The sequence below is a fragment of the Oncorhynchus gorbuscha genome, linkage group LG08, assembly GCF_021184085.1.
Source record: "Oncorhynchus gorbuscha isolate QuinsamMale2020 ecotype Even-year linkage group LG08, OgorEven_v1.0, whole genome shotgun sequence".
Taxonomy (NCBI): Eukaryota; Metazoa; Chordata; class Actinopteri; order Salmoniformes; family Salmonidae; genus Oncorhynchus; species Oncorhynchus gorbuscha.
This window is the reverse complement of record NC_060180.1, coordinates 139,521-157,545: the sequence shown is the minus strand read 5'-3', so window position 1 is coordinate 157,545 and position 18,025 is coordinate 139,521. Positions and strand designations below refer to the sequence as shown.

The 18,025-nt window shown below is 48.9% G+C and overlaps 1 protein-coding gene across 1 annotated transcript in view; it reads left to right on the top strand.

Annotated features, from left to right (window-relative positions):
• LOC124041068 (ryanodine receptor 2-like) overlaps nt 1–18,025 on the top strand; it is a gene marked incomplete at its 3' end in the record, with an annotated part of 293,761 nt that overhangs the window by 136,291 nt on the left and 139,445 nt on the right. The window contains 3 exon segments of the mRNA XM_046358233.1: nt 2,140–2,299; nt 11,194–11,341; nt 15,000–15,205. Coding sequence (XP_046214189.1) covers nt 2,140–2,299; nt 11,194–11,341; nt 15,000–15,205 — 514 coding nt within the window.

Here is an 18,025-nt window from a genome sequence, read left to right as displayed (position 1 = left end):
TCTGTTTTATCCTAGTCCTTTACCAGATGGGTGTCTGTTTTAACCTAGTCCTTTACCAGATGGGTGTCTGTTTTAACCTAGTCCTTTACCAGATGGGTGTCTGTTTTAACCTAGTCCTTTACCAGATGGGTGTCTGTTTTAATATTTTATCCTAGTCCTTTACCAGATGGGTGTCTGTTTTATCCTAGTCCTTTACCAGATGGGTGTCTGTTTTATCCTGGTCCTTTACCAGATGGGTGTCTGTTTTAACCTAGTCCTTTACCAGATGGGTGTCTGTTATAACCGAGTCCTTTACCGGTTGGGTGTCTGTTTTATCCTAGTCCTTTACCAGATGGGTGTCTGTTTTAATGTTTTATCCTAGTCCTTTACCAGATGGGTGTCTGTTTTATCCTAGTCCTTTACCAGATGGGTGTCTGTTTTATCCTGGTCCTTTACCAGATGGGTGTCTGTTTTACCTAGTCCTTTACCAGATGGGTGTCTGTTTTAATATTTTATCCTAGTCCTTTACCAGATGGGTGTCTGTTTTATCCTAGTCCTTTACCAGATGGGTGTCTGTTTTATCCTAGTCCTTTACCAGATGGGTGTCTGTTTTATCCTAGTCCTTTACCAGATGGGTGTCTGTTATAACCGAGTCCTTTACCAGTTGGGTGTCTGTTTTATCCTAGTCCTTTACCAGTTGGGTGTCTGTTTTATCCTAGTCCTTTACCAGATGGGTGTCTGTTTTATCCTAGTCCTTTACCAGATGGGTGTCTGTTTTATCCTAGTCCTTTACCAGATGGGTGTCTGTTATAACCTAGTCCTTTACCAGTTGGGTGTCTGTTTTATCCTAGTCCTTTACCAGATGGGTGTCTGTTTTATCCTAGTCCTTTACCAGATGGGTGTCTGTTATAACCTAGTCATTTACCAGTTGGGTGTCTGTTTTATCCTGGTCCTTTATCAGATGGGTGTCTGTTTTATCCTAGTCCTTTACCAGATGGGTGTCTGTTTTAATATTTTATCCTAGTCCTTCACCAGATGGGTGTCTGTTTTAATGTTTTAACCTGGTCCTTTACCAGATGGGTGTCTGTTTTAATATTTTATCCTAGTCCTTTACCAGATGGGTGTCTGTTTTATCCTAGTCCTTTACCAGATGGGTGTCTGTTTTATCCTAGTCCTTTATCAGATGGGTGTCTGTTTTATCCTAGTCCTTTACCAGATGGGTGTCTGTTTTAATATTTTATCCTAGTCCTTTACCAGATGGGTGTCTGTTTTAATATTTTATCCTAGTCCTTTATCAGATGGGTGTCTGTTTTATCCTAGTCCTTTACCAGATGGGTGTCTGTTTTATCCTAGTCCTTTACCAGATGGGTGTCTGTTTTAATATCTTATCCTAGTCCTTTATCAGATGGGTGTCTGTTTTAATATTTTATCCTAGTCCTTTATCAGATGGGTGTCTGTTTTAATATTTTATCCTAGTCCTTTACCAGATGGGTGTCTGTTTTAATATCTTATCCTAGTCCTTTATCAGATGGGTGTCTGTTTTAATATTTTATCCTAGTCCTTTATCAGATGGGTGTCTGTTTTAATGTTTTAGCCTAGTCCTTTACCAGATGGGTGTCTGTTTTATCCTAGTCCTTTATCAGATGGGTGTCTGTTTTATCCTAGTCCTTTACCAGATGGGTGTCTGTTTTAACCTAGTCCTTTATCAGATGGGTGTCTGTTTTAATGTTTTATCCTAGTCCTTTACCAGATGGGTGTCTGTTTTAATGTTTTATCCTAGTCCTTTACCAGATGGGTGTCTGTTTTATCCTAGTCCTTTATCAGATGGGTGTCTGTTTTAATGTTTTATCCTAGTCCTTTATCAGATGGGTGTCTGTTTTAATATTTTAACCTAGTCCTTTATCAGATGGGTGTCTGTTTTATCCTAGTCCTTCACCAGATGGGTGTCTGTTTTAATGTTTTAACCTAGTCCTTTACCAGATGGGTGTCTGTTTTATCCTAGTCCTTTACCAGATGGGTGTCTGTTTTAATGTTTTATCCTAGTCCTTCACCAGATGGGTAAACATTCTCACGCCAAACTATTTTTCTCCCATCCAACAGCGTCTCCCTAGACTAATGTTTTCTCTCTCTCTATGTGTCCATGCGTCCTCTCTGGTCCAGTTATGAGCTGTCTAGTGGCTACAAGCCTGCTCCTATGGACCTGGGGCACATCAAGCTGGCCTCTACCCAGGAGGCCATGGTGGACAAGCTGGCGGAGAACGCTCACAATGTGTGGGCCAGGGATCGCATACGCCAGGGCTGGACCTACGGCATCCAGCAGGTGTGTCACCCAAAGGTGTGTGTGTTTGTGTGTGCAGCCGGGCTGCAGCGGGGTGGGGGTGGGGGTGGTGGTGGTGGTGGTGGGGGGGGTGGTGGTGGGGTGGTGGGGGGTGGGGGTGGTGGTGGGGGGGAGGTGGTGGTGGTGGGGGCGCTGACCAGGGTGCTGAAACAGCTCAACAGCCGCCCAAAGAAAATTGTATAGGACCCTTGGCATCTTTAATGGGCCCACTACAGAGGTGCTGATGGGCCCACTACAGAGGTACTGATGGGCCCACTACAGAGGTGCTTATGGGCCCACTACAGAGGTACTGATGGGCCCACTACAGAGGTACTGATGGGCCCACTACAGAGGTAGTGATGGGCCCACTACAGAGGTGCTTATGGGCCCACTACAGAGGTTCTACTGGGCCCACTACAGAGGTGCTACTGGGCCCACTACAGAGGTACTGATGGGCCCACTACAGAGGTGCTTATGGGCCCACTACAGAGGTTCTACTGGGCCCACTACAGAGGTGCTACTGGGCCCACTACAGAGGTACTGATGGGCCCACTACAGAGGTGCTGATGGGCCCACTACACAGGTACTGATGGGCCCACTACAGAGGTTCTACTGGGCCCACTACAGAGGTGCTACTGGGCCCACTACAGAGGTTCTACTGGGCCCACTACAGAGGTACTGATGGGCCCACTACAGAGGTTCTACTGGGCCCACTACAGAGGTGCTACTGGGCCCACTACAGAGGTTCTACTGGGCCCACTACAGAGGTGCTACTGGGCCCACTACAGAGGTTCTACTGGGCCCACTACAGAGGTACTGATGGGCCCACTACAGAGGTGCTGATGGGCCCACTACAGAGGTGCTGATGGGCCCACTACAGAGGTGCTGCTGTAGCTAGAACTATCACCACTGGGAGTTGCGAGTCTGGAGTTTTCCTGATCTGCCTGTCAGCTCAAGTTAACCTTAGCTTAGTTCATACTAACGACTAGACTACAGACTACAGACTATACTACAGGGTGGAGAGTGGTGGGTGGAGGGAGAGGGCTAGGAGAGGGGATGACTGGTAGGGCTGCTACATGGAGGAAGGAGAGGGGATGACTGGTAGGGCTTCTACATGGAAGAAGGAGAGGGGATGACTGGTAGGAAGGAGGAAGGAGGGGATGACTGGTAGGAAGGAGAGGGGATGACTGGTAGGGCTTCTACATGGAAGAAGGAGAGGGGATGACTGGTAGGAAGGAGAGGGGATGACTGGTAGGGCTTCTACATGGAGGAAGGAGAGGGGATGACTGGTAGGAAGGAGAGGGGATGACTGGTAGGGCTTCTACATGGAGGAAGGAGAGGGGATGACTGGTAGGGCTTCTACATGGAGGGAGGAGAGGGGATGACTGGTAGGGCTGCTACATGGAGGGAGGAGAGGGGATGACTGGTAGGAAGGAGAGGGGATGACTGGTAGGACTGCTACATGGAAGAAGGAGAGGGGATGACTGGTAGGAAGGAGAGGGGATGACTGGTAGGGCTTCTACATGGAGGGAGGAGAGGGGATGACTGGTAGGGCTTCTACATGGAGGGAGGAGAGGGGATGACTGGTAGGGCTGCTACATGGAGGGAGGAGAGGGGATGACTGGTAGGGCTGCTACATGGAGGGAGGAGAGGGGATGACTGGTAGGGCTGCTACATGGAAGAAGGAGAGGGGATGACTGGTAGGAAGGATGACTGGTAGGGCTGCTACATGGAAGAAGGAGAGGGGATGACTGGTAGGAAGGAGAGGGGATGACTGGTAGGGCTTCTACATGGAGGAAGGAGAGGGGATGACTGGTAGGAAGGAGAGGGGATGACTGGTAGGGCTGCTACATGGAAGAAGGAGAGGGGATGACTGGTAGGAAGGAGAGGGGATGACTGGTAGGGCTTCTACATGGAAGAAGGAGAGGGGATGACTGGTAGGGCTGAATGGAGAGGGGATGACTGGTAGGAAGGAGAGGGGATGACTGGTAGGACTGCTACATGGAAGAAGGAGAGGGGATGACTGGTAGGAAGGAGAGGGGATGACTGGTAGGGCTGCTACATGGAGGGAGGAGAGGGGATGACTGGTAGGAAGGAGAGGGGATGACTGGTAGGGCTGCTACATGGAGGAAGGAGAGGATGACTGGTAGGGCTTCTATGGAAGAAGGAGAGGGATGACTGGTAGGAAGGAGAGGGGATGACTGGTAGGGCTTCTACATGGAGGAAGGAGAGGGGATGACTGGTAGGAAGGAGGGGGATGACTGGTAGGGCTTCTACATGGAAGAAGGAGAGGGGATGACTGGTAGGAAGGAGAGGGGATGACTGGTAGGGCTTCTACATGGAGGAAGGAGATGACTGGTAGGAAGGAGAGGGGATGACTGCTTCTACATGGAGGAAGGAGAGGGGATGACTGGTAGGAATGGAGGGGGAGAGGGATGACTGGTAGGGCTGCTACATGGAGGGAGGAGAGGGGATGACTGGTAGGAAGGAGAGGGGATGACTGGTAGGACTGCTACATGGAAGAAGGAGAGGGGATGACTGGTAGGAAGGAGAGGGGATGACTGGTAGGGCTTCTACATGGAGGGAGGAGAGGGGATGACTGGTAGGGCTTCTACATGGAGGGAGGAGAGGGGATGACTGGTAGGGCTGCTACATGGAGGGAGGAGAGGGGATGACTGGTAGGGCTGCTACATGGAGGGAGGAGAGGGGATGACTGGTAGGGCTAATGGAAGAAGGAGAATGATGGTAGGAAGGAGAGGGGATGACTGGTAGGGCTTCTAAGGAAGAAGGAGAGGGGATGACTGGTAGGAAGGAGGGGATGACTGGTAGGGCTTCTACATGGAGGAAGGAGAGGGGATGACTGGTAGGAGGAGAGGGGATGACTGGTAGGGCTTCTACATGGAAGAAGGAGAGGGGATGACTGGTAGGAAGGAGAGGGGATGACTGGTAGGGCTTCTACATGGAAGAAGGAGAGGGGATGACTGGTAGGGCTGCTACATGGAGGAAGGAGAGGGGATGACTGGTAGGAAGGAGAGGGGATGACTGGTAGGACTGCTACATGGAAGAAGGAGAGGGGATGACTGGTAGGAAGGAGAGGGGATGACTGGTAGGGCTGCTACATGGAGGGAGGAGAGGGGATGACTGGTAGGAAGGAGAGGGGATGACTGGTAGGGCTGCTACATGGAAGAAGGAGAGGGGATGACTGGTAGGAAGGAGGGGGATGACTGGTAGGACTGCTACATGGAGGGAGGAGAGGGGATGACTGGTAGGAAGGAGAGGGGATGACTGGTAGGGCTGGTACATGGAAGAAGGAGAGGGGATGACTGGTTAAGGAGGGGGATCTGGTAGGACTGCTAGAGCATGGAGGGAGAGGGGGTGACTGGTAGGAAGGAGAGGGGATGACTGGTAGGGAGGAGAGGGGATGACTGGTAGGAAGGAGAGGGGATGACTGGTAGGGAGGAGAGGGGATGACTGGTAGGAAGGAGAGGGGATGACTGGTAAGAAGGAGAGGGGATGACTGGTAGGAAGGAGAGGGGATGACTGGTAGGGAGGAGAGGGGATGACTGGTTGTAAGGAGAGGGGATGACTGGTAGGAAGGAGAGGGGATGACTGGTAGGGCTAGTCTGGAGGAAGGAGAGGGGATGACTGGTAGGAAGGAGAGGGGATGACTGGTAGGGTGCTAAGAAGGAGAGGGGATGACTGGTAGGAAGGAGGGGGATGACTGGTTAGGGCTTCTACATGGAAGAAGGAGAGGGATGACTGGTAGGGCTGCTACATGGAGGAAGGAGGGGGATGACTGGTAGGAAGGAGTGACTGGTACTGTTTTAAGAGGGGGATGACTGGTAGGAAGTCTGGTAGGGCTGCTACATGGAGGTTTAGAGGGGATGACTGGTAGGAAGGAGAGGGGATGACTGGTAGGGCTGCTACATGGAAGAAGGAGAGGGGATGACTGGTAGGAAGGAGGGGGGGATGACTGGTAGGACTGCTACATGGAGGGAGGAGAGGGGATGACTGGTAGGAAGGAGAGGGGATGACTGGTGGGCTGCTACATGGAAGAAGGAGGACTTAGGAAGGAGTGACTGGTGGACTGCTACATGGAGGGAGGAGAGGGGATGACTGGTTTTAGGAGGAGGGGGATGACTAGGGTTAGTCTGGTGGGAGGAGATGACTGGTAGGAAGGAGAGGGGATGACTGGTAAGAAGGAGAGGGGATGTCTGGTAGGAAGGAGAGGGGATGACTGGTAGGGAGGAGGGGGATGACTGGTTGTAGGAGAGGGGATGACTGGTAGGAAGGAGTCTGGTGTGGTAGGGTTTTAGAGGGGATTAGGTTGTTAAGGAGAGGGGATGACTGGTAGGGAGGAGGGACTGGTTAAGGAGGGGGATGACTGGTAAGGAGAGGGGATGACTGGATGTCATAAGGTGAATGCACCAATTTGTAAGTCGCTCTGGATAGAGCGTCTGCTAAATTTAAATGGTAATGTAAATGGTAAGAAGGAGGGGGGTTGGTTGTAAGGAGAGGGGTCTGGTAGAGAGGGGATGACTGGTAAGACTACTACATGGGGTTAGGGTTATTCTGGTTAAGACACATGAAAAGTCCTGAGAATTCTCCTGGTAGTGAAACCAGGCTGACAGCCTGACACAACAGTCTATGGTTGTCATGGAGAAGTTAGTCTGGTACAGAGCAAGTCTAGAGGTTAGGGTTAGTCTGGTACAGAGCAAGTCTAGATGTTAGGGTTAGTCTGGTACAGAGCAAGTCTAGAGGTTAGGGTTAGTCTGGTGAGAGCAAGTCTAGAGGTTAGGGTTAGTCTGGTGAGCAAGTCTAGAGGTTAGGGTTAGTCTGGTACAGAGCAAGTCTAGAGGTTAGGGTTAGTCTGGTACAGAGCAAGTCTAGAGGTTAGGGTTAGTCTGGTGTATATATTGTTGTAGAGGGGGTTAGGGTTAGTCTGGTGAGAGGGGGTTAGGGTTAGTCTGGTGAGAGGGGGTTAGGGTTAGTCTGGTGAGAGGGGGTTAGGGTTAGTCTGGTGTATATATAGTTTGAGAGGGGTTAGGGTTAGTCTGGTGTATATATTGTTGTAGAGGGGGTTAGGGTTAGTCTGGTGTATATATTGTTTTAGAGGGGTTAGGGTTAGTCTGGTGTATATATTGTTTTAGAGGGGTTAGGGTTAGTCTGGTGTATATATTGTTTTAGAGGGGATTAGGGTTAGTCTGGTGTATGTATTGTTTTAGGGGGTTAGGGTTAGTCTGGTGTATATATTGTTGTAGAGGGGGTTAGGGTTAGTCTGGTGAGAGGGGGTTAGGGTTAGTCTGGTGAGAGGGGTTAGGGTTAGTCTGGTGTATATATAGTTTGAGAGGGGGTTAGGGTTAGTCTGGTGTATATATTGTTTTAGAGGGGGTTAGGGTTAGTCTGGTGTATATATTGTTTTAGAGGGGTTAGGGTTAGTCTGGTGTATATATTGTTTTAGAGGGGTTAGGGTTAGTCTGGTGTATATATTGTTTTAGAGGGGTTAGGGTTAGTCTGGTGAGAGGGGGTTAGGGTTAGTCTGGTGTATATATTGTTTTAGAGGGGTTAGGGTTAGTCTGGTGAGAGGGGGATAGGGTTAGTCTGGTGAGAGGGGGTTAGGGTTAGTCTGGTGAGAGGGGGTTAGGGTTAGTCTGGTGAGAGGGGGTTAGGGTTAGTCTGGTGAGAGGGGGTTAGGGTTAGTCTGGTGAGAGGGGGTTAGGGTTAGTCTGGTGAGAGGGGGTTAGGGTTAGTCTGGTGAGAGGGGGTTAGGGTTAGTCTGGTGAGAGGGGGTTAGGGTTAGTCTGGTGAGAGGGGGATGGGGTTAGTCTGGTGTATATATAGTTTGAGAGGGGTTAGGGTTAGTCTGGTGAGAGGGGGTTAGGGTTAGTCTGGTGAGAGGGGTTAGGGTTAGTCTGGTGAGAGGGGTTAGGGTTAGTCTGGTGAGAGGGGGATAGGGTTAGTCTGGTGAGAGGGGGATAGGGTTAGTCTGGTGAGAGGGGTTAGGGTTAGTCTGGTGTATATATAGTTTGAGGGGGATAGGGTTAGTCTGGTGAGAGGGGGATAGGGTTAGTCTGGTGAGAGGGGGTTAGGGTTAGTCTGGTGAGAGGGGGATAGGGTTAGTCTGGTGTATATATTGTTTTAGAGGGGTTAGGGTTAGTCTGGTGTATATATTGTTTTGAGAGGGGGTTAGGGTTAGTCTGGTGAGAGGGGGTTAGGGTTAGTCTGGTGTATAGTTTTAGAGGGGGTTAGGGTTAGTCTGGTGAGAGGGGGATAGGGTTAGTCTGGTGAGAGGGGGTTAGGGTTAGTCTGGTGAGAGGGGGTTAGGGTTAGTCTGGTGAGGGGGTTAGGGATTGTCTGGTGAGAGGGGGTTAGGGTTAGTCTGGTGAGAGGGGGTTAGGGTTAGTCTGGTGAGAGGGGTTAGGGTTAGTCTGGTGAGAGGGGTTAGGGTTAGTCTGGTGAGAGGGGGTTAGGGTTAGTCTGGTGAGAGGGGTTAGGGTTAGTCTGGTGAGAGGGGGTTAGGGTTAGTCTGGTGAGAGGGGGTTAGGGTTAGTCTGGTGAGAGGGGGTTAGGGTTAGTCTGGTGAGAGGGGTTAGGGTTAGTCTGGTGAGAGGGGGTTAGGGTTAGTCTGGTGAGAGGGGGTTAGGGTTAGTCTGGTGAGAGGGGGTTAGGGTTAGTCTGGTGAGAGGGGGTTAGGGTTAGTCTGGTGAGAGGGGGTTAGGGTTAGTCTGGTGAGAGGGGGTTAGGGTTAGTCTGGTGAGAGGGGGTTAGGGTTAGTCTGGTGAGAGGGGGATAGGGTTAGTCTGGTGAGAGGGGGATAGGGTTAGTCTGGTGAGAGGGGTAAGGCCTTCCATATTTGCCTTTGCGTTTATAAAGTTAGAGATACAAGTAGTTAACACACATCCAATGACTTGCAGGGTAGAAAATGTCCAGTCAGGAGAAACATTTCACTCAATAAAACTAAGGGTACTTATCTTTCTGATATGTTTATGAAGTCCTCCTCTTCTTTAGGTCAGTGTGTTTATGAAGTCCTAACTCCTCTTCTTTAGTTCAGTGTGTTTATGTAGTCCTCCTCTTCTTTAGTTCAGTGTGTTTATGTAGTCCTCCTCTTCTTTAGTTCAGTGTGTTTATGTAGTCCTCCTCTTCTTTAGGTCAGTGTGTTTATGAAGTCCTAACTCCTCTTCTTTAGGTCAGTGTGTTTATGTAGTCCTCCTCTTCTTTAGTTCAGTGTGTTTATGTAGTCCTCCTCTTCTTTAGTTCAGTGTGTTTATGTAGTCCTCCTCTTCTTTAGGTCAGTGTGTTTATGAAGTCCTCCTCTTCTTTAGGTCAGTGTGTTTATGTAGTCCTCCTCTTCTTTAGTTCAGTGTGTTTATGTAGTCCTAACTCCTCTTCTTTAGTTCAGTGTGTTTATGTAGTCCTCCTCTTCTTTAGTTCAGTGTGTTTATGTAGTCCTCCTCTTCTTTAGTCAGTGTGTTTATGTCCTCCTCTTCTTTAGTTCAGTGTGTTTATGTAGTCCTCCTCTTCTTTAGTTCAGTGTGTTTATGTGTCCTCCTCTTCTTTAGTTGTGTTTATGAAGTCCTCCTCTTCTTTAGTTCAGTGTGTTTATGTCCTAACTCCTCTTCTTTAGTTCAGTGTGTTTATGTAGTCCTCCTCTTCTTTAGTTCAGTGTGTTTATGTAGTCCTCCTCTTCTTTAGTTCAGTGTGTTTATGTAGTCCTAACTCCTCTTCTTTAGTTCAGTGTGTTTATGTAGTCCTCCTCTTCTTTAGTTCAGTGTGTTTATGTAGTCCTCCTCTTCTTTAGTTCAGTCAGTGTGTTTATGTAGTCCTCCTCTTCTTTAGTTCAGTGTGTTTATGTAGTCCTCCTCTTCTTTAGTTCAGTGTGTTTATGTAGTCCTCCTCTTCTTTAGTTCAGTGTGTTTATGTAGTCCTCCTCTTCTTTAGTTCAGTGTGTTTATGTAGTCCTCCTCTTCTTTAGGTCAGTGTGTTTATGTAGTCCTAACTCCTCTTCTTTAGGTCAGTGTGTTTATGTAGTCCTCCTCTTCTTTAGTTCAGTGTGTTTATGTAGTCCTCCTCTTCTTTAGTTCAGTGTGTTTATGTAGTCCTAACTCCTCTTCTTTAGTTCAGTGTGTTTATGTAGTCCTCCTCTTCTTTAGTTCAGTGTGTTTATGTAGTCCTCCTCTTCTTTAGTTCAGTGTGTTTATGTAGTCCTCCTCTTCTTTAGTTCAGTGTGTTTATGTAGTCCTCCTCTTCTTTAGGTCAGTGTGTTTATGTAGTCCTAACTCCTCTTCTTTAGTTCAGTGTGTTTATGTAGTCCTCCTCTTCTTTAGGTCAGTGTGTTTATGAAGTCCTCCTCTTCTTTAGTTCAGTGTGTTTATGTAGTCCTCCTCTTCTTTAGTTCAGTGTGTTTATGTAGTCCTAACTCCTCTTCTTTAGTTCAGTGTGTTTATGTAGTCCTCCTCTTCTTTAGTTCAGTGTGTTTATGTAGTCCTCCTCTTCTTTAGTTCAGTGTGTTTATGTAGTCCTCCTCTTCTTTAGTTCAGTGTGTTTATGTAGTCCTCCTCTTCTTTAGTTCAGTGTGTTTATGTAGTCCTCCTCTTCTTTAGTTCAGTGTGTTTATGTAGTCCTAACTCCTCTTCTTTAGTTCAGTGTGTTTATGTAGTCCTCCTCTTCTTTAGGTCAGTGTGTTTATGAAGTCCTCCTCTTCTTTAGTTCAGTGTGTTTATGTAGTCCTAACTCCTCTTCTTTAGTTCAGTGTGTTTATGTAGTCCTCCTCTTCTTTAGGTCAGTGTGTTTATGTAGTCCTCCTCTTCTTTAGGTCAGTGTGTTTATGTAGTCCTAACTCCTCTTCTTTCGTTCAGTGTGTTTATGAAGTTCTAACTATCTCCCCCTTCCTTGTGAAGGATGTGAAGAATCGTAGGAACCCCCGCTTGGTTCCGTACACTCTGCTGGACGAGAGGACCAAGAAGTCCAACAAGGACAGTCTGAGGGAGGCTGTCCGCACCCTGCTGGGGTACGGATACAACCTGGAGGCTCCGGATCAGGACCATGGTACAGTCAAATCACACACACACCCCTCACCTCCTTTATGGTTCAGTCCAAACACTACATCACACACCCCTCACCTCCTTTATGGTTCAGTCCAAACACTACCTCACCTCCCTCCACATCGGCGACCTGGGTTAAATCCACTACCCCTGACAGGGACAATACCCTCCTACTCTCCCTCATTCATCAGTGACCACAGAGTCTCTTATATAAGCCCAATGACGAGTTGACCCACTAGTCTGTTCAGAAGGGCTTTTATGACGCACAGGGAGATGTCTGTTTCCTCGTGACATGATTGTATTTACTGTTCTATTGCAGGAGCATGCAGCAGTTGTCTGTGTAAACACCCAGACATAGATCATTTGAATATAGCTTTTACTGTGGCGCTAGCTGTGGAGATAGCCGTGATGCTAGCTGTGGCGCTAGCTGTGGAGATAGCCGTGATGCTAGCTGTGGCGCTAGCTGTGGAGATAGCCGTGGTGCTAGCTGTGGAGCTAGCTGTGGAGATAGCTGTGGAGATAGCCGTGATGCTAGCTGTGGCGCTAGCTGTGGAGATAGCATGGTGCTAGCTGTGGAGATAGCCGTGATGCTAGCTGTGGCGCTAGCTGTGGAGATAGCATGGTGCTAGCTGTGGAGATGGCTGTGGCGCTAGCTGTGGAGATAGCCGTGATGCTAGCTGTGGCGCTAGCTGTGGAGATAGCATGGTGCTAGCTGTGGAGATAGCTGTGGCGCTAGCTGTGGAGATAGCCGTGATGCTAGCTGTGTAGATAGCTGTGGAGATAGCTGTGGAGATAGCCGTGATGCTAGCTGTGGAGATAGCTGTGGAGATAGCCGTGGTGCTAGCTGTGGCGCTAGCTGTGGAGATAGCTGTGGCGCTAGCTGTGGAGATAGCCGTGATGCTAGCTGTGGCGCTAGCTGTGGAGATAGCATGGTGCTAGCTGTGGAGATAGCCGTGATGCTAGCTGTGGCGCTAGCTGTGGAGATAGCATGGTGCTAGCTGTGGAGATGGCTGTGGCGCTAGCTGTGGAGATAGCCGTGATGCTAGCTGTGGCGCTAGCTGTGGAGATAGCATGGTGCTAGCTGTGGAGATAGCTGTGGCGCTAGCTGTGGAGATAGCCATGATGCTAGCTGTGTAGATAGCTGTGGAGATAGCTGTGGAGATAGCCGTGATGCTAGCTGTGGAGATAGCTGTGGAGATAGCTGTGGAGATAGCCATGATGCTAGCTGTGGAGATAGCCGTGATGCTAGCTGTGGAGATAGCTGTGGAGATAGCCGTGATGCTAGCTGTGGAGATAGCTGTGGAGATAGCCGTGATGCTAGCTGTGGCGCTAGCTGTGGAGATAGCATGGTGCTAGCTGTGGAGATGGCTGTGGCGCTAGCTGTGGAGATAGCCGTGATGCTAGCTGTGGAGATAGCTGTGGAGATAGCTGTGGAGATAGCCATGATGCTAGCTGTGGAGATAGCCGTGATGCTAGCTGTGGAGATAGCTGTGGAGATAGCCGTGATGCTAGCTGTGGAGATAGCTGTGGAGATAGCCGTGATGCTAGCTGTGGCGCTAGCTGTGGAGATAGCATGGTGCTAGCTGTGGAGATGGCTGTGGAGATAGCCGTGATGCTAGCTGTGGCGCTAGCTGTGGAGATAGCATGGTGCTAGCTGTGGAGATAGCTGTGGAGATAGCTGTGGAGATAGCTGTGGAGATAGCCGTGATGCTAGCTGTGGAGATAGCTGTGGAGATAGCCATGATGCTAGCTGTGGAGATAGCCGTGATGCTAGCTGTGGAGATAGCCGTGATGCTAGCTGTGTAGATAGCTGTGGAGATAGCTGTGGAGATAGCCGTGATGCTAGCTGTGGAGATAGCTGTGGAGATAGCCGTGGTGCTAGCTGTGGCGCTAGCTGTGGAGATAGCTGTGGCGCTAGCTGTGGAGATAGCCGTGATGCTAGCTGTGGCGCTAGCTGTGGAGATAGCATGGTGCTAGCTGTGGAGATAGCCGTGATGCTAGCTGTGGCGCTAGCTGTGGAGATAGCATGGTGCTAGCTGTGGAGATGGCTGTGGCGCTAGCTGTGGAGATAGCCGTGATGCTAGCTGTGGCGCTAGCTGTGGAGATAGCATGGTGCTAGCTGTGGAGATAGCTGTGGCGCTAGCTGTGGAGATAGCCGTGATGCTAGCTGTGTAGATAGCTGTGGAGATAGCTGTGGAGATAGCCGTGATGCTAGCTGTGGAGATAGCTGTGGAGATAGCTGTGGAGATAGCCATGATGCTAGCTGTGGAGATAGCCGTGATGCTAGCTGTGGAGATAGCTGTGGAGATAGCCGTGATGCTAGCTGTGGAGATAGCTGTGGAGATAGCCGTGATGCTAGCTGTGGCGCTAGCTGTGGAGATAGCATGGTGCTAGCTGTGGAGATGGCTGTGGCGCTAGCTGTGGAGATAGCCGTGATGCTAGCTGTGGAGATAGCTGTGGAGATAGCTGTGGAGATAGCCATGATGCTAGCTGTGGAGATAGCCGTGATGCTAGCTGTGGAGATAGCTGTGGAGATAGCCGTGATGCTAGCTGTGGAGATAGCCGTGATGCTAGCTGTGGAGATAGCTGTGGAGATAGCTGTGGCGCTAGCTGTGGAGATTGCCGTGATGCTAGCTGTGGAGATAGCCGTGATGCTAGCTGTGGAGATAGCCGTGATGCTAGCTGTGGAGATAGCCGTGATGCTAGCTGTGGAGATAGCTGTGGAGATAGCTGTGGCGCTAGCTGTGGAGATTGCCGTGATGCTAGCTGTGGAGATAGCCGTGATGCTAGCTGTGGAGATAGCCGTGATGCTAGCTGTGGAGATAGCCGTGATGCTAGCTGTGGAGATAGCTGTGGAGATAGCTGTGGCGCTAGCTGTGGAGATAGCTGTGGCGCTAGCTGTGGAGATGGCCGTGATGCTATCCCTGTTGTTTCAGCAGACATCAGTAACATGTTGTCTGGCCCTGTTGTTTCAGCAGACATCAGTAACATGTTGTCTGGCCCTGTTGTTTCAGCAGACATCAGTAACATGTTGTCTGGCCCTGTTGTTTCAGCAGCCAGGGCAGACACCAGTAACATGTCTTCTGGCCCTGTTGTTTCAGCAGCCAGGGCAGACACCAGTAACATGTCTTCTGGCCCTGTTGTTTCAGCAGCCAGGGCAGACATCAGTAACATGTCTTCTGGCCCTGTTGTTTCAGCAGCCAGGGCAGACACCAGTAACATGTTGTCTGGCCCTGTTGTTTCAGCAGCCAGGGCAGACACCAGTAACATGTTGTCTGGCCCTGTTGTTTCAGCAGCCAGGGCAGACACCAGTAACATGTCTTCTGGCCCTGTTGTTTCAGCAGCCAGGGCACACACCAGTAACATGTCCTCTGGCCCTGTTGTTTCAGCAGCCAGGGCAGACATCAGTAACATGTTGTCTGGCCCTGTTGTTTCAGCAGCCAGGGCAGACACCAGTAACATGTCTTCTGGCCCTGTTGTTTCAGCAGCCAGGGCAGACACCAGTAACATGTCTTCTGGCCCTGTTGTTTCAGCAGACATCAGTAACATGTCTTCTGGCCCTGTTGTTTCAGCAGCCAGGGCAGACACCAGTAACATGTCTTCTGGCCCTGTTGTTTCAGCAGACACCAGTAACATGTCTTCTGGCCCTGTTGTTTCAGCAGCCAGGGCAGACACCAGTAACATGTCTGCAGAGCGGTTCCGTATCTTCCGAGCTGAGAAGACGTACAGTGTGAACGCTGGGAAGTGGTACTTTGAGTTTGAGGTGTTGACGTCAGGGGAGATGAGGGTCGGCTGGGCACGGCCTGGCTGTCTACCGGACCAGGAGCTGGGCTCTGACCAACACGCCTTCGTCTTCGACGGATTCAAGGTGAGTCAGGAATTCCCTCACACGTTTATTGATTATCGTTAATTGAGGTTTGTTAAAATAAATGTTTGAACGTGTAGAAGAAGTTTACAACGTCTAGACCTTCACAAGTGTTCACAGAACTTCAGTTGAGAAGTTGTGTCAGTGGCCTACCCACAATACCCCAGAATGACAAAGTGGAATTATGTATTTAGATTTATTTTACCTTTATTTAACTAGGCAAGTCAGTTAAGAACAAATTCTTATTTTCAACGACGGCCTAGGAGCAGTGGGGTTAACTGCCTGTTCAGGGGGCAGAATGACAGATTTGTACCTTGTCAGCTCGGGGGTTTGAACTTGCAACCTTCTGGTTACTAGTCCAACACTCTAACCACTAGGCTACCCTGCCGCCTCTACACTCTAACCACTAGGCTACCCTGCCGCCTCTACACTCTAACCACTAGGCTACCCTGCCGCCTCTACACTCTAACCACTAGGCTACCCTGCCACCTCTACACTCTAACCACTAGGCTACCCTGCCGCCTCTACACTCTAACCACTAGGTTACCCTGCCGCCTCTACGCTCTAACCACTAGGCTACCCTGCCGCCTCTACACTCTAACCACTAGGCTACCCTGCCGCCTCTATACTCTAACCACTAGGCTACCCTGCCACCTCTACACTCTAACCACTAGGCTACCTGCCGCCTCTACACTCTAACCACTAGGCTACCCTGCCACCTCTACACTCTAACCACTAGGCTACCTGCCGCCCATCCACTCTAACCACTAGGCTACCCTGCCCCCTCTACACTCTAACCACTAGGCTACCCTGCCACCTCTACACTCTAACCACTAGGCTACCCTGCCACCTCTACACTCTAACCACTAGGCTACCCTGCCACCCCAATGAATGATGTTTTTAGATTTTTTTTTACGAATGAATTAAAAATGAAAAGCTGACATGTCTAGTATCAGTCAGTATAAATGAAAAGCTGACATGTCTAGAGTCAGTCAGTATAAATGAAAAGCTGACATGTCTAGAGTCAGTCAGTATAAATGAAAAGCTGACATGTCTAGAGTCAGTCAGTATAAATGAAAAGCTGACATGTCTAGAGTCAGTCAGTATAAATGAAAAGCTGACATGTCTAGAGTCAGTCAGTATAAATGAAAAGCTGACATGTCTAGAGTCAGTCAGTATAAATGAAAAGCTGACATGTCTAGAGTCAGTCAGCATAAATGAAAAGCTGACATGTCTAGAGTCAGTCAGTATAAATGAAAAGCTGACATGTCTAGAGTCAGTCAGTATAAATGAAAAGCTGACATGTCTAGAGTCAGTCAGTATAAATGAAAAGCTGACATGTCTAGAGTCAGTCAGTATAAATGAAAAGCTGACATGTCTAGAGTCAGTCAGTATAAATGAATAGTTGACATGTCTGAGTCAGTCAGTATAAATGAAAAGCTGACATGTCTAGAGTCAGTCAGTATAAATGAAAAGCTGACATGTCTAGAGTCAGTCAGTATAAATGAATAGCTGACATGTCTAGAGTCAGTCAGTATAAATGAATAGTTGACATGTCTAGAGTCAGTCAGTATAAATGAAAAGCTGACATGTGTAGAGTCAGTCAGTATAAATGAAAAGCTGACATGTCAATAATAGTGTTTAACCTGAATATAATATGTTGTACGGACTCACTCTGTGTGCCAATAATAGTGTTTAACCTGATAGTTGAATGGCTTCCTGATCTCTGTACTTCACACATACAATTATCAGTCGCACAGTGAATTTCAAACACAGATTCAACCACAAAGACCAGGGAGGTTTTCCAATGCCTCGCAAAGAAGGGCACCTATTGGTAGATGGGTAAACATTTAAAAAAGCTGACACTGAATATCCCTTTGAGCTTTGGTGAAGTTATTAATTACACTTTGGATGGTGTATCAATACACCCAGTCACTGGAGCTCAGCACAAGCAACATCCTAGAGGAAAACCTGGTTCAGTCTGCTTTCCACCAGACACTGGGAGATCTAAACCATAAGGACAAACCTGGTTCAGTCTGCTTTCCACCAGACACTGGGAGATCTAAACCATAAGGACAAACCTGGTTCAGTCTGCTTTCCACCAGACACTGGGAGATCTAAACCATAAGGACAAACCTGGTTCAGTCTGCTTTCCACCAGACACTGGGAGATCTAAACCATAAGGACAAACCTGGTTCAGTCTGCTTTCCACCAGACACTGGGAGATCTAAACCATAAGGACAAACCTGGTTCAGTCTGCTTTCCACCAGACACTGGGAGATCTAAACCATAAGGACAAACCTGGTTCAGTCTGCTTTCTACCAGACACTGGGAGATCTAAACCATAAGGACAAACCTGGTTCAGTCTGCTTTCCACCAGACACTGGGAGATCTAAACCATAAGGACAAACCTGGTTCAGTCTGCTTTCCACCAGACACTGGGAGATCTAAACCATAAGGACAAACCTGGTTCAGTCTGCTTTCCACCAGACACTGGGAGATCTAAACCATAAGGACAAACCTGGTTCAGTCTGCTTTCCACCAGACACTGGGAGATCTAAACCATAAGGACAAACCTGGTTCAGTCTGCTTTCCACCAGACACTGGGAGATCTAAACCATAAGGACAAACCTGGTTCAGTCTGCTTTCCACCAGGACACTGGGAGAGGAATTCACATTTCAGCAGGACGATAACCTGTGATCCTGAGAGGACCCGGGTTACAGTTTTGGCTTAAATCTACGTGAAAATCAATGACAAGACCTGAAAATGGTTGTGATGATCAACAACCAATTTGACAAGAGCTTGATGACTTTTGAAAAGAA